The 22,809-nt window shown below is 34.3% G+C and overlaps 1 protein-coding gene across 1 annotated transcript in view; it reads right to left on the minus strand.

Moving 5' to 3' along the window:
- EPHA6 (EPH receptor A6) overlaps window positions 1-22,809 on the minus strand; it is a 655,437-nt gene that overhangs the window by 348,904 nt on the left and 283,724 nt on the right. The window contains 1 exon segment of the mRNA XM_054700683.1: window positions 16,645-16,980. Coding sequence (XP_054556658.1) covers window positions 16,645-16,980 — 336 coding nt within the window.

The following is a 22,809-nucleotide window of genomic DNA, read 5'->3' on the forward strand; positions in this document are numbered from 1 at the left end:
AGAGCAGCAGGCAAGACAGGAGAGGTCTGCCTCACCATGTGGGTTTCTCCCAGGACGGCCTGGGAGAAACTCTGCTGCAGAGGCTGCAGATTGCTTTATAGTGTGATGCTTAACCCCTTGTGCCACCAGGGAGGCCCTATATTTCTTTTTAAAAAAGATTTATTTATTTATGCATAGAAGAACTGGCATACAGGACAGAGGTGCAGGGGGTGAGAGGATTCAGCAGAGACAGAGTGGGGTGAAAAACAGGCAGAATGACTGAAATACACTGCTGAGGAGAACAGTGGGCTGGACAGGAGAGGTCTGCTGCGCCATGTGGGCAGCTGCCTGGCCAGGGATCAAACTTGTGCTGCATTGGCTATGGATAGCTTCATAGGTTGCATCTCAACCCCTTGGCCATGTATTTCTATTTTCCAAAACCATAAGAATTTACTTACTAAAGGTAATGTGACATGTACTTTAACTTCAGAAGAAATACTGCTGAGAGAGGCCTCCCTGGTGGTGCAAGGGGTTAAGCATCAGCATGAGTTCGATCCCCAGCCAGGGAGGTGAACCACATGGCACAGCAGACCTCTCCTGTCTCACCCACTGCTCCCCTCAGCACTATATTTCAGTCAATCTGCCTGTTTTGCTCCCCACTCTGTCTCTGTTGAATCCTCTCACCCCCCACACCTCTGGCTGGTACCCCGGCTCTTGTATGCGTAAATAAATAAATCTTAAAAAAAAAAAAAGAAATACTACTGCCATACTTCTTTATTTTCTTAAAACAACTGTACAACTTGAAATCACCATAACAAACTTAAGAATACTGAAAAATATTACAATGTAAGACCTATATAGCAGGAGCTGTAAGAATGGAAAGTCATAAGATTTTTAGAAGTTGTCCTTTTGGAAGTGTCAAAATTGTTTGTGCATTTGTAAATTGTGTTATTTTCTTATTTTTATTACATTATATCTTTGGAATTATACAAAAAAACTCATTTTAAATATAAAAAGACTGTGCATAGAATGTTCATTGTGTTATTCTTTGCAATTATTGAATATTAGAATGCTTATCCTGTTATCCTATGCAATATACTCATTTTGCATATGAAGAATCTGAGGTTCAGAAAGATTAAATAACCTGGCTAAATTTATACAGCTGGATAGTAGCTGTTTAGGGATTAGAGCTCAGAGTTTATCAGGATCTGACCAGCTGTTTCCTGTCTCTATATATGACTTAAACTACAGGACATTTCAAGAAAAAAAAATAATGACATTATGAGTTATAAATTCATGAGTATGCAGATGGTAAATAGCAGACTAAACTATGTACACAGGATATGAAATTTGGGACCCCAGAGATACTAAAACTGAATGGACAATAATCTCCCCTGTATATTTTCAGAGCATTCTTGCTTAGGTTTATTCCATGGAGCTTCATGCCTCCTGTAGGTCTCTACCAGGACGATGAGTCTGTGAATTGAATACTTACTGCTGGTGTCCTTAGTGGGTACTTAACAACTAAGGGGCAAAAGTATTAGATAGCAAAGCTTTACAAGGTTCACTTTTAATGTGTTGGAAATTAACATGTTTGTGACATATAATTATGCATGTATGTATATTTATATAAGCACACATTTAATTCACTACTTTATTTAGTAAACATTTAATGCATCGACTTTATGTAAAAGTACTATGCTAGACCTTGGGGATATAAACATTTATTGACAACCCTATTTAAAAAGTTGACATGCTGGTGAAATGCAGAACATGGTAATTACTGTGACAGGGTAAAAACAAGAAGTTATAAAAGGATAATTAGGGTTAGATCACGAAGGCTCTTACAAGACACTTTAGAGAAAAAAATAAATAATACCACCAAACAGGCAGAAATGGTGCTAACAATAGAAAATTTTGCTGATATTTATTTTCTTATAACTACTGTATACGTCAATTATTTCTTATGACTACATGTGCACATAATTGGATAATGTATGGAGTATTACTTCTACGGCCTGAACACAATGTTGTTAGCATTATTCTCATTCATTAAACTTCCACCTTATAGATATAAACATTCTATCCTATAGACATAATGCAATTTATTTATCTAATCTTGATTACTCAGAAAATTTACACATTTCCTTATTATACATAATGCATATTTATACATACACATAGTTTTCAATATGTCTTATCTTTCCTAGATATTAACATGTAGTAGTGGATTTAAATATTATAATAATTTAAGGTGCTGGAAACACATTGCTATATAATTTTGTAGTTGTTCTAGTAAAATGAGAGTTTTAACCAAATCACACCTGAAGCAGTCACAAGCATTACATTTACCAAAAAAGCCCCAAAACCCAGAAAACACAAAACAAATATGATTAGAAGAAAATCAGTTATCACTATTTCAATTTCATTTCTTTGATTTTAGTAAGAATGTTTTTTATGTATATTAAATTTCTTTTAAAAATTACTGTTGTGCTTTTTCATTCATTATTGAGTTATATTTTTGCCTTTTCTTAAGGTTTAATATCCATCTCTTTAGTCGTTTGATATTGGTCTTATCTATGGTATTTTCTTAGTTAAGGATTAACTGGAAATATATGAAATACTAATTTTTCCTCAACAAATTTCAGCTAATGATGTATATTTGTCTTCCATTGATTTCAGATGTATTCTCTATCCTATATTAAAACTCTTTGTATATTAAGAAATTTCTTCAAGGGCCTCCCTGGTGGTGCGAGGGGTTAAGCACCATACTATGAAGCTATCCGCAGCCACTGCAGTGCGTTCAATTCCCGGCCAGGGAGCAAACCACATGGCGAAGCAGACCTCTCCTGTCTCGCCTGCTCTCCCCTCAGCAGTGTATTTCAGTCATTTTGCCTGCTCTGTTCACCACTCTGTCTCTAGTGAATCCTTTCAACCCCTGCATCTCTGGCCTGTGCTCCAGCTCTTGTATGCATAAATAAATAAATCTTAAAAATAAAAAAAAGGAAATTTCTTCAAGGTTCTCTTTTCTGTGTCTTTGATCAAAAATTGTTTTTGTCTTCTTGGAAAAACAAATTAATTCTAGAAATGTGAGTTAATTATTCTGTAGTTGAGTTTGATTAAATATACCTTTCAAATTTAAGGGGGCATTTTATTTTATTTTTATTTATTTATTTATTTATTTATTTTTGTGGGACCCTCACCGGTGGCCAGGGAACGAACTGGTGCCGCAGAGGCTACGGGCAGCCTTGAAGCCCAGTGCTCAACCACTGCGCCACCAGGGGAGGCCCTCAGGGGGCATTTTAAATGAAAATTCATTTAAAAAAGGTTAATGGAGCAATACTAAATTTTGGATTTCCTAATATTCCTACCTTTATTTTCACAGCACCAGATGATATGATCAATATACAAACACAATGCACTGAATTTTTGGAAATAATTGAAATCTATACTTTGTAAGACATTCTTTTTTTAAAGATTTTATTTATTCATGCATACAAGAACCGGGGTACAGGGCAGATGTGCAGGAGGGTGAAAGGATTCACCATTGCGGGGAGCAGAACAGGCAGACTGACTGAAATACACTGCTGAGGGAAGCAGCGAGTGCCATAGCAGAGGTCTGCTGCACCATGTGGGATTCTCCCTGGCCGGCCAGGATCGAATACATACTGCAGAGGCTGAGGACAGCTTCACAGCGCTGTGCTCAACCTCGTGCACCACCATGGGAGGCCCATGTAAGACATTTTTATATAGAAAATTAAGCAAAATGTTAGTGAAGAATGGAATCGTGAAAAAAACAATTACTTGTTAAAAAGTGAGAATTTGAAAATAAAGGGCTCTTTACACAAGATTCGGTAGAATAAAACTATATGTTTTCCATGTTAATGCATAAAGTTTAGACACTGCAGAAGCTGAACTTTTGTCTGTTTTAAATCCCAAACATGTTTATTCTTCTTAGCTGTTAAATAAGCAATAATGATTTTAGATTCTTTTGACACTAAAACTACAGTTTTCCTTATAAAATCAAATTTATGTCAAATAAAGGATAATTCATTCCATATTCCGCCTATAGTGCTTCTGATAACTTGATAAGCTGTACTGGACTTGAAAGTCACATGAAGGCAGGGTTATGACTTTATTCCCCCTCTAAGACTGTGAGCCACCAGAGATGGTAGAAAATTTAAGAAAGTAGAGAATGGAATTTAAAAATTGGGACACAGAAAATAGCTTAGAGAAAGCTATTTCATTCTGGATCATAAGAACAAGGATTTCGGAGCTGAATTGTCATTAAAACTACCCACTTCTTCATGAATGAAGAAAGCAAGGATGTATTTTGAGAAAAGGATCACCAGAAAACCAATGTAATCTGTTACTTTTTGCATTTCATCCTTCATTAGTAATTCTTTTTCACTGTGCAAATCAGATAAAAATTATGTCATAGAAAAATTTATTTGTAAAATTTTATGTCTAATAAAGTAATAAACATCTTAAGTTATCTACATCTGATATTTAAAGTATCAATAAATTACATAACATGATGTTTTTAGGAAACTCATTATACTTTTATAAAACCAATAATTTAAAGCAATACTCTTTAAGGAGATTTGATGAAAATTAATATTTTGCTTAAATTTCACATAAATAACCCTTTATTTTAAAATTATGCTACATTTTTAAGAACTAATTATTTGAATATTTAATTCTAATAAAAATCCCAACACATGGGATTTTATTGTGTGGATTCTGCAAAAACTAATTTTCAGGATAGTTTTTAAGATTTTTTTTCCCCCTGCACAAATGTTCTTTGGAAGTAACATGAAATGGTGCGAGCATTCAGATTTTGAGAAGTTTTATTGATTGCATGACTCTTGTTCTCCCTCTGGAGAGAAGTCTCCTTTTTTAGAGCCTAATTTTGCCATAGTAGTCATTAAAGAGGTACACACTAAGAGGTCCTCAGATTACCATGACAGTATGTCTAAGAAGTACCTTAGCAAGAATTCTTAGGTCAACATACCGTCACTCCTCCTGTGGCTCCTTTAAGATATGTTATCATTAATGCAGAACATTTTTCCAGTCTACTAGAAATATAGAATTGCAGAACAATGGTAAAAATTGCTTTGGGGATGATACACTTGCAAAAGGTAAATGAATTAAGTAGGGATGCTCTAACTAAAATGTTCTATTGATAGTATTCCTGTCGATAAAGAATCAAGACATAGTGATGGAAACTTCCATCTTCTGAAACCCAATCAATGTTTTCTATTTTATTTTAAATAAGCTAACACAGAAGGAAAATCTTAGGTGAATTATATGGAACACCATCCCCAAACAGTCAACTTAAAGATAATATAGAAAAGGAAATCTTTCTCAGAGATGTTCACAACGGGGAAAAAAATAACATTTTTTTGATATATTTATTTATATAATGATATAACATTCATATCTGCATTCTGAGTAATGAATGGTAACTGAAGTCTATATTCTCTTGAGATCATTTAAGGGATATGGAAACTTGTAAGTGTAGAACTAATATAAGCTGGCAGCAGTTAGATTAATAAAATTCAGATGGTAGAAAATAGTTTATTTTAGGAAATAATTTTGTATGTCACTTATAGTTTAAATTTAAATATATAGTTAGGGAGCATTTATTTTTTTATTAAAGATTTATTTATTTTATACAAGAACCAGGGTACAGGCCAGATGCGTGGGAGGGTGAGAGGATCCACCAGAGACAGAGCTGGCAACAGAACAGGCAGACTGACGAAATACACTGACTAGCAGCAGGCACTACAGGAGAGGTCTGCTTCGCCATGTGGGACCCTCGCCGGCTGGCCAGGATGGAACCGGCGCTGCAGAGGATATGGACAGCTTCACAGCATGATCCTCGACCGCCTGTGCCACCAGGGGAGTTTAATTGTTCTCTTACCTCAAGTACCTCACATTTTGTAAAACAACCAAATAAAACAGCAGTTGAACATTTTAAATATTCAAAACTATTCAGTGCATTAAGTATTCATTCTCATAAAAATAGAATGAGGAATGTATTCCTAATTTCTAGGAATCTAAATGTGCAACTCCTATCTACAGCTGTCCATAGCACCTTTACAAAAGTAATTAAAACAACTTTAATATATAAAATAGAGATAATATATAACTATGAGATAAATATATCAAAATGCAACCCAAATTCATTGATAGAAAATAGTCAACCATTCACTATTTTATAAAGAAACCTTGAAATAGGAACTCAAAAAGAGAGGGCATCAATTCACATGAGTGTTATAAAATGAAAGGCAGCACGTATCTTAGAGATTTAGTAATTCATCAGAAGAATAAAATAAAGTGTTTAAAGATGAAAAGAAATGGGGTAAAAAGTATATGTTCTATTCATATGTTATAGATCTATTTATTATTCTTAGGATATTATTTACTTGCTTTAATGAAAAACTACTTCAGAAACATGTAAGCTGGACCACAATTTAAAAGGATGAAAACAAATAATCCAAAGAATTATGTCATAATTATTTTGAGGAAAAGAAACATTTTTTTCTCTCTTAGGATATACCTTGAAAGTGACTAATAACATACAGCAGTACACACATTATTGATAGCCACATTTATAGTATGAAATCTATGTCAAAAATTTCGCATAGCATTATGAAGCTATATTTTATTATTAAAAGCTTTCCCTGCTCAAGCCTAACAGAATATATATGTGGTCAAACAATCAGTCCATTTCATAAAAATAGGTAAGTGAAATGTCAACATTCACTGCCTGTCATATCACTATTTAATCATTTATTACTTTATACATATTTGGGGGGCTTGTGTACAAAGTAATACTTAAGGTACTCAATTCTTTAAAATGTATATTGACTCAGATATCATTTATTTAGTGTAGTTATTTTCACTGAGGTAAATTTTCACTTGTAAATCTTAGAGAATGAGCCTGATTGCTGGCATCTGGCATCTTTTTTCACTACACAACATATAGCACAGTACTTTGTATATCAAAGTCACTGACAAAATTTGTTCAAATTTCATTCTTTGACTAATACATAGAGGGAAATGAGAAAAACAGTAACATTATTATTTTATAAAATGTTTTCTGGTCTAGCTTTATGAGTCTGTGACCTAGTAGCTACATAGTTTACCAGTCTATTTAAAATTTAATGTTCAGCTATTGTCATTTAGAATTTCTTAATTTCATCTCTGAACCCATATTTTGTGAATGAAATCTGAGGAGACAATGGATCATGCATTAGGAGTCAGAATCTCTGGCTCCAACCAAGGTCCAGCCTGGCTACTTCCTCAAATTTGTTTTCCTGTGCACATTTCCCTGTTCTGAACCATACAGTCTTCTAATCTCTGCCTCTCCACCAGGTAAAGTAACTGGGTTGACAACTGAGGAGAGGGGACCACATTCCTGTGTTGCACCTGGTCTCCAGATGGGGTCTGGGCATGTACACAGGGAGGATCTAAGTTGGGGCTGCTAACCCTAGGGATTATAGAACTCTGGCTGTTATGTGCACTTGTGTGCTGTTTCTTCTACACAAGCCATGTCTTAGTGGGGCTAAGTTTCTTACCCAACCTAAGCAGGTAGCTAACAGTTCCCAGGGAGGACGTTTAAAGACCCTTGGAGTATTCCAGTCCATAGTGGGTTGGGAAGGCTATAGGACCCTGAGGGTGTTTGCATTCTCTTTACCAATATCCCCTTCAAGACGGAGTGCTCTCTGGGTTGGATTAGTTCCTAGAGAGACACTCCCTTTCTCATCCCAAACTTTCTGAGTCTGGTCTACATTTTTCTGTTCTGGTTTCCTTCAGGACTAGGCATGGGAAAGACAGTACAGGAAACAAACTGTACAATTTTGATGATTCATCCTATGAGCTAAATCCTCTTATATTTGCATTTTAAAGTGACAATAAGCAATATAAAGATGAATAGTAAAGTTTATGCTAATTATTGGAAATTGCACTTTTTCTTAACTTAGAAGGACATTAAATGGCAACTAAAAAGCACCATGACAAGTTGAGAAAGAGAAATTACAGAAGGAAAAAGCTTTATATTTTAGTACCTTTAATGGCCCTTTTTTCCTGCTTTTTGAACAAAGGGTCCTGCAGTTTCATTTTTCACTGGGCATCACAAATTATGTAGCTGGAACTGACTGTTTTAGAATCCAAACCAAACAGAAAAGTGCTGAGGAACACATGGAAGAAAAAAAAAACTATTTAATCTAAAGATGCTGTATGGAACTTCAGTCTGATTAAAAGGTCAGCAATTAGTTTTTAATCTTTATAAGTTATTTATGAGACATTTCACATTTTTAATAATGTTCAGAATAATGTCAACATTGAAAATATTTTCATTTTATTCTTAAATTTTCAGATTTCAGCCCTATTAAAAAATGTAAAATAGACTTTTAGAAAATACAAAAAAATACAACCCCAGTTTTTAATGATAACTGCATATTAATCAGTTATCCCAATCAGTCATTTTGTTTTATAGACAGAGTTTAGTTAATTATTTTAAACTGACTTCCATTTTCAAAACAAATAACTGTATTGAAAATGGGCAATTTCCCAGACATTTCTCTAACCATAAAGTAGGCCTTACATCATATGACAGATATAGATTATGCATAATATGAACATATGTACTTATCTTCAATACTAATTAGATTTATTTTTACAGGATTTAAAATATTTTTATGAACAAATCTACCACTCCTTTGCAATTTGTACAGACAAATGCCATTAAAACGGTTAACATATAGAGACATTATAACTGCAATAAGATCTTATCTTCTACTGAGAAAATTAGTGTCCTTTCCTGTAAATGTGCAAAGAAGAGCTCAGAAAAACAGCTGTTGATTCTAAAAGCTAACTGCTTAAAATCAAACTTAGGAGTAAACACTTTTCTCTATATATGTTCACCAAGATATATGATCACAAAGGAAAAGAAAAAAAAGCATGATTGCTATGAAAGTATAGGTTAGTGTTGATTAAAACCTTTGGCTAAAAATTCTGTAAGAATAGCACAAGATCCCCACTGTGCCCCACCCAGACTAGCAGAAGCCTCACGACCTTCAACAAGACTGTCAGAACCCACTGGATTGGCAGAGGCTTTGCAACTTTCTGTGAGATCCTGCCAGTGATCACACAGACCAGTGAGATCTGGTACACATGCCAGGAAGTGTGCCAGAGCAACTGAAGCCTTACAGACACTGCTAGACCTGCCCAGACCAGCTGAGGACTCAGGACCTCCATAAGAACCAGTCAGTGCAACCTTCTGCAGGACCCGTGCAGTGCCCGCCCAGAGCTACAGCGGCCTTGTTACCTCCCATAAGTTCCCTGCCAGTACCTGCAGACTTGTGAGACCCCAGAACAATGTCAGAGACAGCTAGAGTGGCCAGATGCCTTATGACCTATTCTGAGATCCTGCCAAAAAGCCTGCCCATATAGGTGAGACTCCTGGCCAGAGATTGTGGGGTAAGAAGCCACGAACAGAGGAAGTATAGCAGCCAGGTTCCAAAACTAGTAAGGGCAACATGAGGCCTCAAGGGAGAGAGAGAACAAGTCTCCAGAAAACCAATTCATAGACATGGAAGGTATGTTCTCCTTCTCAAATACAGAGTTAAGAATGATAATGATATAGAAATTCAAATAAATGAAAGAAAACTCAGCAAAACAAATGATTGTCCTTAGAAATAAAATCAAGGAACTAGAGACAGAAAATGAAACTCTAAATAAGATTAAGATGGAGTTTCAGGATTTCAAAAGAGAAATACAGGAGATGAAAAATTCAGGAGAAACTCACAAAAGTAGACTAGATTAAGTGGAATAATGAATCAGTGAAACTGAACATGCAAACTTTCAAAGAACCTGGGTAGAGCAGGAAAGAGAGAAACAAAATAAAACAAAAAGAAAAAGAAGAAGCACTCCAAAACTGACTCCATAAGAAAAAGGCACATTAAGAATTAACAAGGGGGCCTCCCTTGGTGGCGCAGCAGTTGAGCGCTGGGCTGCAAGGCTGCCCGCAGCCTCTGCAGCGCCAGTTCGTTCCCCTGCCACCGTTGAGGGTTCCACAAAAAAAAAAAAAAAAAAAAAAAAAAAAAAATACCAGAGCAGGAAGTGAGGAAGTGAGAGAAAGGAACAGAAAATGATGTACTTCAGGAAATAATTGAGGAAAACTTCTCCACACCTAGAATGTATAAATCTAGGAAGCGAAAGGACCCAAGATATATAGTAGTAAAATTTTCAAGACTTCAGGACAAAAAAAGAATTTTGAAGCTGGCAAGGGGAAAGAAGCAGATAACCTACAAAAGTACTCGGATCAAGCTAACATCACACTTCTCTGGAGAAACTCTCTCTGAGAGAGGAAAGAAGGGAATGGTGTATTCCAAATACTTACTCTAGAAAAAAATATTGTCAGCTAGGAATACTTTATTCCTCCAACACTCTCCTTCAGATATGAGGGAGGAATAAAGGCCTTTTCATATGTACTAATATTTTCTTGTTACTTTCTAGACAAATTTCTGTTTAACTTTAAGTCCAGATCCTTTTGTTCCTACTACCTAGAAAAGTCTTTTATATTTATAGGGTTTTCTTTTCAACTCATGTTTTTCTCAAGTGATCAAAAGAGGTGTCTAATTTTCCTTCATAAAATACCTTTCTTCCCATTACTTCCAAATCTCTTAGCCTGCAGATGTTCTTCATAGGACATATCATTATTTGGTACTAAAATAATAATATTTTAGCCCATAAAGCAGTTCCTGGCAAATATTATTCAATGAATATTTTTGAATTAATATATTAAGGAATGAAAAATCAACAGAAATTAGCTCCAATTTCTGGCAAAGTAATCAACATAGGTGTTTTAAGTTACAGACACTGCAGAGTAAGAGTATGGATATGCTTAATCAACACATCTTGTGTACTCTCAAGAAGCTTATATATTGGTGAGGAAAGTAAACTATTGAAAACATATATTATGGTACATTAATAGAGAAATATCTAATATTGTACATAATGGACCGGCAGCTGTTCAGTTTCTACACTTGCCCAATCTCAGTGAATTAATTGCTAGGGTCTAAGGGGCTTTTCTATATAATTGATTTATTAAAAAGATACATGTCACAAAAAGATACAGACTTGGATTCAATTTGATGTTGCGGGGGCATAAAAACAAAGGTTACAGTCATCCAGACTCTATTATAATTTGATATTTGACTGAACCACAGTTACTTAGTTTGATTACACTCATACTTAGTTATCTTCTATAAATAAAATATTCAGCATACTTTTAAGAAGAGAAACAGTTTTCCCATGATACAGGAAAATTTTAACCTTCAAATAAAGTATCTGTAGCTTTAGAAATATAGTTTAATTTTCTTATGTTTAAGAAATAGTTTATAGTTATTTTTCAAACAAGTTCTTGCCACTTGTGTGTATTCACTGAAATTATAGTAAGCATTTAAACTTTTATACTGATTTTTTTTCACTCCTAAATGACTTACATAGATTGTAGAAAAGGAACATTTGATGTCAATAATTGAAAAAACAGTAAGGACTGTGAGAGATATCCAGACATAAAATACATACATAAGGATGAACAAATATTTATGGTGTTACTAATTACCTACTCCAGCAATGTGCAAAAGTTTGAACTAGATTGTATTTGCAAATTCAATGAACTGTAAATCAAATAATCATTTCAAGTTTATAAATATATGGAGATTTTTGTTGATTTAAGTCTATTTTCAATGTCAGTTAAATTAATTATTGCTACCTGTGCAACAATATGAAATCTGCAGTCACAGTGGAAGCCTAAGGCAAGTCCTATACAGAATAGTCACCCAATGAACAGAGATAGAAGTATTGAACGTATATTTTAAGAAACCAATGAACTGGCCAACCTGTTTCTGACAATAATTGCTTTAAAGACCCTTTAGCAAGTATCAGCAGAATTGGTTTGTAATTTAGCATGTCTTTCACTTTGAACATGGTCCCTTAAAGGTTTTTGCACAAGTCAGGATATCTACAAACATAATTTGTTCGAAGTTGACTATTCATGATTAACATTTTCCTTTACTGTCTATAACCTGCATAATTTCTTTCACTGATCTGCACACCTTAGTTTTCCTAGCATGCGCTGAAGATTAAAATCAAATGTTTCCTAGGTATTGCTTTCTCATTTTGCTCTTTAAATGAAACACCTTTAAAAACCATTTAAATAAACTATGAAAATAGAACATTGCAAATATAGCTTTTAGGAATTGTAGAAGTCAGTTAATTAAGGTTTATTGCAAAGATGCCTAATTATGAGAGTCATAGTCTTAAATCTATAATCTTATTTATCCAACTAGAATCAGAACAATCAAGGAATGTTTCACCTAACTACGGATAAGTGCTGTAAACAAACAGCAAACAATTAAGTCAGGGCTCTTTAATTTCATTATTATTTCTTATATATGAGAAAATATGTACATATACATATACACACATATAGTCAATTACATGAAATAAAAGGAACTTTAATGAAACTTCCTTTATATTCTCATGTTTTACTTTGTGCACCACAGAGCAGTACAAACATAATGAATATGACTGTACATATTTTTTTTGGTCTCTATTCTTTTCCTTCCTTTCTCATATAATTATCACCTCATGAATACTATTTTCATGTCTATTTTTTCCCTATTTGTGACCCTGATAATATATCAGTATCTCTGATAAATACATAACTCATCTTGACTATTTTGCAGATACCCAGTCATTTCCAAATTTTAACTTAAATCTTCATTACCATCCTAAATCCTGCTGGACATCTCTGCAAAATATCAACTTCGTAGATGTTCTTTGTACATTAGCCATCAACGACTAATTCTTCAACTTCTCAACCTTTGATTCCTTCTACTCAGTTCTTTCCCTTCTCCCAATCTCATCTTGCCTGGTTACATTCTACTCATCTCTGAGTACAGAAATTAAATGTTGCTTCCTCCGAAAGACCAGTCTTTATCTTCCAGACCTGGAGAATGATTGGTCTCAGAGCAACCTTGACTTGCAAATTATATATTTTGCACATATGTTGTATTGCATATATGCAACTGCATACATGTTGTATAAAGTTGTATGAGTAGCAGATAGCAATTTTCTATTATAGTAACAAAATGAGATATAATCTACAGATAACCAGAAAAATTATTTACATGATCCCCTAAATCCAATGAAATTGTAATGTATTATAAGCTAGCTTTGGAGAGTGCTTCTCAAAGTTAATAAAGAGAATGTCCAAAAATGTGCAAGTGGGATAATGGGATCCTTTCATTTTGCAACAGGAAACCTATTATATTTAAGGTGGGCACACAATGAAAACAGCTGAATATTGATTTAGGGACACCCTAGTTTTTAAAAGCTTCTTTTTCCCCAACACTAGGATCTCATCCCAGATGATAAGAAAAAGTTACTGGATACATCCACAGATTAGCATTTCACAATGCTCCCCTTGCCTGGATTATCTGCTTTTTTTTATTTATTTATTTTATTTGTTTGTTTGCTTTATTTATACATGCACTGGGTACAGTCAGAAGTGCGGGAGGGTGAGAGAATTCACCAGAGCCAGAGCAGGGAGCAGAGCAGGCAGAAGGACTGAAGCACACTGCTGAGGGGAGCAGCAGGCGGCAGGAGAGGTCTGCGCGCCATGTGGGACCCTCCTCAGGTGGCCAGGGAGCAGCCGGGGATTGAACCGGCGCCGCAGAGGCCGCGGGCAGCTTCGCAACCCAGCGCTCAACTGCTGCACCACTGGGGAGGCCCTGGATTATCTGCTTTTTTAAAAGATGTGATTTTCTAATATCCGGGTTTCAGATAGGAAGCGAGAGGGTCTTGGTGTCTCTCAGAATTATGACATGGAGATAGTCTGGTCATAATGTTGTTCATAATTCAGTTCAGTTTGGGACCTTTATGTATGTTTCAAATAAAAGTTATACATACTTTGTTTTTATTACTTTTTATATCTAAAACAGTAAAATTAACAGTTGTGGTTTCTTTTTTTTTTTTCTCAATAGTTGTTTCTTCTAATTCTTCAGCAAAGATAAGTCTAGTGGGAAGGATTGCTTAATGATATTATCCTTCCAGAATATATGCTCTCAATATATGGATCCTACATATTATTTTGGGCTTAAAATACCTCTGTCATTGTAGCAATACATTTTCAATGAACTCTCAGTTTAAAAGTAAGAAACAATTTATATTATGTTCTCTTAAAAGTAGAAAGGTAGGCTAAATGAACTAATTCTAGAAAGACTATTATATGTATTTATAAAAATATGTAAACACAGTTTTAATAATTTAAAGTGATATACTGTTTTTATTCCCAACCTAAATTACTTATACCTGATTTTTAAGAATAACTGTACTGGATTATATTTTTTAGCAGGTGATAGAAAAAAGAGTCTTAGAAATGATGTACTAATGCAGAGAAGAAAAGAAGACCCTATCAGTTTTATCCTTAAGACACAATTGACAAGGTTTTGCTGATACTACAGGAAAGGAGAAAAGAAAGAGAAAATAGGAATTCCATTTTGAACAATAAAGAATATTCTATGATGTGGAACTTTTTGTTAAATGAAGGGGAAAATTGCATTGTAAATACAAGATGGTGATTGTACAATATTTTTAAGCTTCACTTTATTTACTGGATGCATTTTTGAAGATTATCAGCATAAACTGGATTTACATATAATATTTTGAATAACATCCATTTCAAATATGTTTTAGCAGAATATTAAACTGTTCTTCATGCATATTTCAAAGGTTTAGTAATATTTTAATGTCTAATTTTGTAATAATTACAGAATGCCAGAAATGTACAAAAATATGTAGTGGTCCCCACATGCCCCTTACCCAGCTTTCCCCACTGTTAACGACTAGCAAATTTGCACAATGTCAAAACGAAGAAATTGACATTGGTAACAATCCACACAGCTCTTATGTGTGTGTTTGTGTAATTCTATGTAATTTATCACATATATAGCTTCATGTAATTACCAACACAATCACAATATATAACTGTATTATCACTACAGGGCTCTTTCCTATCAGTGATATTCTTCTCAACCCCAAATCCTAATCCCTGACCACCACTAATCTAGTCCCCATATTTATAATTGTGTTTTTCAAGAATGTAATTAAGCGAATCATACAATATTAAGTGAATCATACAACGCTTTTCAAATTGGCTTTTTTCACTTAGCATAGTGGCCTTAAAGTTCTTCTGTTATGTGTATGAAAATAGTTTGTTTCTTTTTTATTGCTAAGTAGTATTTCAAACCTTTCTATCAACTTTTATTTTAAAAAAACACTTTATGCTATCTTAATGTATGTTATGAGCTAACCTGTAACCTTCCAACATTTATATGTTGAAGCCCTAACTTCAACTGTTTTTGTAAATAAAGCCTGAAGAGAAATAATAAAAGGAAAAGGAAGTGATATAGGTGGACTTTAATCCAATATGATGGTGCCCTATACGAAGAAGTCAGGACACAGACATGCACGAGGAAAGACAATGTAAAGACACAGGGAGAAAATGGCTATCTACAGGCCAAGGTGAAAGGCATCAGAATGAAACCAACCCCATTGACAAAATTAATCTCAGATGGACTACCAGCCTCCAAACTGTGAGAAAATAAATTCCTGCTGTTGAAGGTACCTTGTCTGTGGTGTTATAGCAGACCTAGCAAACAAATACAGTGCATAAGAATAGATTTATCATTTTAAATTTGCCTCACATATGTGTTAATAAATAACGAGACTTTCTGCTATAAGACAATCACTTGTGCATCCACATGTGGATATGAATGCTTCCCAAAGGGAATTATTACAATCTCTGAAACTTTTTCTGTATCATGCTGCAATAAATTATTTTGGGGAAATCAAAGAATATATATACTTGTAAAAATCACAGGAGTGTTCATGCTTAACTATGTTGTAGTAAAAAACCTGTAGTGATATAAAAGGACTATTTAACAGCAAACTACTGTGTTTTTTAAAAAGATAGTTGTACTATTTTTTACAAATTGTTTCTAGACAACAGCATTTGGTTACACTACTGGATATTTTCTTGACATTTCTTATTAGAGTGGATCATGGTCAAACATGTTGGCTGTAATGCTTCTATTACAAAGATATGAATTATAATTAACACAAATCTTACTATTTGCTTTATTTGCCATAGCAAAGCCATGACAGCATAAGTGGGACAATTCAATTTATGATGTTCACTGGTAAATAATATAAATTTACTTATAAGATGTACTGGTATAGGATTGTATAAAAATAAAATGCTTAGACCTTAGAAGCACTACTACTACTACTACTAAGAAGATCTGGGTATGGCGCAAAAGCTGCAAATGCTCCCCAGCTTAGACAGCACTGCCACTCAGCTACTACTGAATTCTCTCAACTGTACCCAATAATAAATCTTTAAAAAAAAAAAAAATATCTTTCTGCACCTTGGGAGACAACAAGAACAACCACCAGGAAATCACCTTTGTAGTGCCAAGAATATACAGCCCACCTTAGTGCACCTTAGTGCACTACAGGGTCTACAGGGATATTATGCAACAAAAGGGAATTATGAGTCTGTTTTGAACTTACAGCAGAACTTACCATCTTGATCCGTGGTCACTGTAATGGTTGTGAATGGCTTGGGAGAAAAACTCAACTCAGAAACTCCATTCATGGCTTCTATTTCAAAGGTGTAATTCACGTGAGACACAAAGTCAAGTACTATCACAGAATTGTTGATCAGGCCAGAATGTCTTGGGATGAAGCGGAGTCCTCCACCACAGTCCTCACACTGGCTGGTATCTAAGCCACATTTCTTACAGATTACACTGTATGTGAGATCCTTTCTCCCTCCTGTGTCACTTGGTGGGCTCCATTCCAAAATAAGGGCCGTTTCATTGATGTTAAAAACCACATTCCTAGGAGCTGAAGGTGGTCCTAGAGAAAAGCAATTAAAGAACAAATGTACATGTATAGGACAATGAATAATGGTGCTAACTTAAAAACTTCATCAATAAATACTTGTTGGTCTTTTATATTAGGTTGAGCTCTTTCTTCTAATGGGAACCATAAAAAAATGTGGTCAAAAACATTTAAGTCTTAGAAAGATATTTTTATAAGCAATTATAACTATTTGTTTACTGAACATAGATAACAGCCAAAACATTAAAGTTATGTGATGGCATTAATCTCATCTTAAGAATTACATCACCATTTTCAACATGTGAAAAAAAATACATATATAAAACATGTTGTGTTCAATCTATCAGTCTTTATACTATGATTGATTTGTAGATAAAGCTCCCATTCATTAACTGTGATGATTCCTAAGGATCTACTTCATATATGTTAAGAATGAATAATCATTAAATTTAGAGTGGACAAACTGTTGGTAGAAGAAGAAAAGAAAGGGAAAGTGGAGGTAGCACAAATACTTTTACGAGGGCCATGCCAGTTGTATGGGATAAAAACATTCTATGGAAGGGATGAAGAGGGTGTACACAGGTACGGTGATAAGATTTTTATTTAGATTTACTTTACTAAACAGTTAAGTCTGTTCTTAAAAGATGACAACGCAACCTACACAATTTACTTGTCTTCCAGACTCTCATAAATCAAGTTAGTCCCAAGGAATGAATGAAAATAGTTCCTCAGTAATCTATTTTTGCATAACCAATTATATTTCATACAGTACTTAATGTGCTTTATTATTCCTAAAGTTATATCAATAATCAAGACTTAGTAAGTCCTTCAAACCTCAGTTTCACAGGATTCATTGAACAAATATGAGTAGGTGCCAGGCTTAGTGCTATGTGCTATATGTGAAATACCATGGAACCCTTTCTGTAAGAGCCTATGTGTATAATAGATATTTTGAAAATAAATCATTTTATCAATAACTAGTGAAATAATAATTTTACCTTATTTTAGAAGACCAAGCTTAAGAAATATGCAATTATTTAAATTTTTGTGATCAGGATAATTTACTAAGCAGGGTAGACGAAATTTTCTATGACATAATCTCCACGGAAAGAAACTGAAGTTTTGAAATAGGCTTCTAATACATTTTAAGATACAGGTTTTCATTCATTAAATAAATAATTGTTTTCAGTGATGACTAAATGTATTGCATACTGTGGTAGATCTTGCACTTGCAATGTGAATGTGATTGATATTTTTCCTGCTTTCTTATTTTTGCTTTTTTATTTGAATAGCTAGACAGGTAACACTTATAGACAGAAGTATAAAATTCAAAATGACAGCAAAATGCAATAATGGAAATCAAAGAAAATCAGCTGAAATAAAAACTACCAATCAGAGAAAGCCTCTCTGAGGTAGTAAGGGCGAGGAAAGAATATTGGGGTAGAAAATGTATAGGTTTTTCATCAGAAAGATCTTAAAATAGTCATAGAACTAGCAGGAAATAACTCACTAGAATGCAAAAGGAGAAAGCAAGTAATGAGTTTTAAGGAACAGAAAGGACCTATATAATGGCAAGAAAGCTAGCCTCAATGGCTAGGTCTGGATATTTTCTAAGTATAGCAGGAAGAAATAGATTTTACATATGGGAGTAATATGTTTTTTGAAAGAGCATTCTGACTGCAGTGCAGGGAATGGTCTAAATGAGTGCAGGGGACTCAGTTGTGAGCATCTGTTTTACAGTGCTAGAGTTGTGTAACAGTAGTCATAAACCTACTGTACTGGCTGGAAGTGTGGGAAGTGCTATATATTGTGTTTCTTTTTGTGGATCCTAATATAAGCAGCCTGATGTGCAGAGACCTGATGTCTGTATCACCTGAAGCTAGACTTATAAATGAGATGGTTAGTTTTTCCAAAAGGTTGCTGTATACCTTGCTTTATGCCATTTCATATTACAGAAAGTCACAGAAACAACTTCCTTTAGAAAGGACAGACAATGGGCCTCCCCTGGTGGTGCAGTGGTTGAGCGCTGCGCTGCGAAGCTACCCACAGCCTCTACAGTGCAGGTTCAATCCAGCCACCGGCGAGGGTCCCACATGGTGTGGCAGACCTCTCCTGCCGCTCCCGCTGTTCCCCTCGGCAGTGTACTTTGGCAGTCTGCCTGTTCTGTTCCCTGCTCTGATTCTGGTAAATTCTCTCACCCTCCCGCGCTTCTGACTGTACCCAGTGCTTTCATAAATATATAAATCAATCTTTAAATAAATCTTAAAAAAAAAAAAAAACAAGGACAGACAATATGTAAGAGATTATAAATTAAAGAACATGAATAACAGCAGCTTTTACCTACAACCTCAACTTTTGCCTGAGAGATAAAGATTCATTATCATTATCATAATAATGTTTTCCTACAGAATGACATGTTCATATTGTTGTTGTTCTTTTCTCTTATTTATAATGGAAAACATGAATTATTATTCACTTATATTTCCATGAGTAGGAATAATGTTATCAATTATGTTATGGGTGTCTGCAAGTATATAACTGTCTGCCTGGAGATACTTTAAAAAAAGAGGCAGGCACCCTTCTTACTTGAGGGCTCTCATACCAATTTGCACAACGATTAAATAGCTTTTTAATTGCTGTTAAATTATGCCAGCTAAACTGTGATTTCATGCAAATATTAAGCTGTAATGACATGCAGTGAATCATTTACTAAGATTTAGAACTTGGAACAAAGAGAGTCAATTAATTCTAATCCTCAGATTCAACTAAATTATGTGTCACTGGGCCTTTATGAATGTGGCCTGATTGCTTTGTTATCATTTATAAATTATACAAAGATTATGTGACACAGTGATGGGAAAAAAAATCTTAGCAGGAACAACCCTTTGGGAAAGATCAGTATTGAAAACTCTCAGGGATTTCCTTATGTTGATATTTTTCTTTAAAGGAAATAAGTAATTTACATAGAAGAAAAGCAATCTCCACATTTCACCTTACAGATTGACTTCATAAAAAAGGGCAATTATTCTGATTTGCAACTAGCTGTCTTACAAGCTCATCATATAAACAACATAAAAACTACACAAAACTATACTTTTATTTCTATTAGTTTATCTAGAAAAGAATTTGCCCATCGTCTTACTCTTCTTCTCTCTTCCTCCCTACCACTCTTCTTCTTTTCTTTTGCTTCTAGTTGGATTTCTTCTTACACTTTTAAAAATTAAAGGGACAGTGCTCTAATAATAAACAACCCATGACAAGCTTGTGGCAGTGCTGATCCTTCCCTTGACAGAAAAACACCTGGCCTTTCACTTCCCCACCCACCATGTTCCTCTCAGCATAGCGGAGGGCAGATGTGCTATGGTTTTTGTTTTGTTTTATTTCATTTTATTTTTTAAGTAGATTTTTTAAAGATTTATTTATTTATGCATACAAGAGCTGGGGTACAGGTCAAAGATGCGGGGGGTGAGAGGACTCACCAGAGAGAGAGTGGGGAGCAGAACAGGCAGACTGACTGAAATACACTGCCGAGGGGAGCAGTGGGCAAGACAGGAGAGGTCTGCCTCGCCATGTGGGCTTTCCCTGACCAGCCGGGGATCGAACTTGTGCTGTAGAGGCTGTGGATTGCTTCATAATGTGGTGCTTAACCCCTTGTGCCACCAGGGATGCCCTGTTTTATTTCATTTTAAGTTTTATTATGCAAAGTGTTTTTAAACAGAATTGTATTTCCCCAATATAAAATGTACAATATCTCTAGACCCATGGGATATCATACAGAAATGAGTACTCAGTGACACGCTACTGGCAGGCTAATATTGAAACAAAGGTAATAACGATTTGCCTCACTTTGTTGAATACATTTCACCAAACATTTGCTCATGGAACAGTTTTTCCAAGAAGCATCTGGAGGATTCCTGGCATTTTACAGATCACCCTTAAAAGCTAATACAGGAGAAGTCACAGTTCAGTTATTAAATCAATTGTTGGTGACAAACATTTCATGTCTGCAATTATGGAGAAATACTAACTTATTAACAATTGGGGAATTTTTTATATTGACTACAAAGTGAGTATTCACCCATTATTCTACAGCTAATTGTGGTTTGTACATGCATTTATTTAGACCTTAAGTACAATAAAGATGTAGTCCAATATGGCTGAGGAAATTAAGTTATAAAAGGTTATCACTCAAATCCCAACTTTTAAAAAATTTTATCAGTTCTTAAGTTACTATCTGGTAATAATTTAAACATGTTTATTAAGTTAACAACTACCAAGACTGTGGTAGTAGTTACCTAATAAAAAGCAGATTTCTTCGAGTCTATGTGCATACAAATGAGAAAAATAATTCTATGATAATCCGTGTCAAGGAGAACATTAAAAAATATATATTGAAGCACAGAGATACGTTTATACAAAAGCTTGTTAAATGAGTAAATTGTAGAATTTACTAAAGTAGGGTAAATAAATGGGAACAAATGAAAAAGTATATTCCAGATTCTAACAATGTAATACAAATATTCATTGACAGTTTAAGTATATACAGATATAAGTTAGCGTTCCAAAAGTCATTCTTTTCATCATGTATCTCTTAGTATAACTCAAAATTTTTATTTAACTTTTTATCTACATCTATATATTAATCTAATCTCCTTTCTACATAATATTTGAAATGTATTTTATTGGGACAGCATCTATATCAAATAATTTTGCAATTTCTGCCTGTAAACCACTTCAGGTGCTACCCATAAGTTTTGTTTGCAAAATATTTATCTACTTGAAAACGGATGATGAGTAATCATAAACTGGGGCTCCAACCTTGCCACAGAGAAGGGACTAAACCAATTTACTCTGATAAAGAAACTGGATCCAAGAAAGTACTTTAAGTATGTCAAGGTCATAAAAAGCATTAGTTGCACATCAATACTTAGATCTTTTTAAGTTTAGATTTTATTCTATCACATTGCATTCATCCTATCAATAGAAAAACTTTGGCAAATAAATTTAAAAAGTATGGAATACTGTCAAGTACAAATTTTCAAAACACAAATATGGCCAACAATTTGTCTTCTTACAATAGATTTCTTTTAACATGTAATCATAGAGCATTGAAAATTTGATAAACAGAAGAGCAATTGAGAATTAAATCTTCAAGGTCAATGTTGTTCAAACTACTGAAGCATACATGCTTCCAAAATTTTTTTGTTCCATATATTCTCATTTTCTTTAATATTTTTGCGTGTATTTCAGTAGTTATACTGATGTCTAAGGTAAGACTTGTTATCCATTAATATTTTCATGGTACTATGACTGAGCACTTAGATGATTCTTTTTAGGTTTTCTATTATTTCTAAAACTCCAAAAGAAAAGAAAAGAAAAGAATAGAAAAGAAAACAAAATCTAATAGATCAACTACAAATCACTTCCAGACTAAAATCTAAACCTCTCAAGTTGTCAATATGTATCTTTATAACAAGGCCCATCCTTTAGCCTCTTCCTTTTGCTGCATCTCAGTACCTATACACATGCTTTACCTCCTTTGGTCATTTGGAATTGAAAATTCCTATTCACCCTTCATGTCCTCATATAGGTGTTACCTCCTTGTAAAACCTCCTCTGACATGACACAGAACTGACTACTTTTATATAATGTTTTAAAAATATAGCTAACATTTTTGAGCATTCATTTTGTTCTAATGTGTATACTGAATATTTTATATGATTTACTGGATTCAGTTATCACAGTAAAAATGTATGACATTTATTATACTCACTTTATAGAATAGGTGACTGAAAATTACAGAATGTACTTATCACACTGAAATATTTGCATTAATATATACAA

This window comes from Talpa occidentalis, unplaced genomic scaffold (assembly GCF_014898055.3).
Source record: "Talpa occidentalis isolate TD23 unplaced genomic scaffold, MPIMG_talOcc4v2.1 talOcc4.4, whole genome shotgun sequence".
NCBI classification, from domain to species: domain Eukaryota; kingdom Metazoa; phylum Chordata; class Mammalia; order Eulipotyphla; family Talpidae; genus Talpa; species Talpa occidentalis.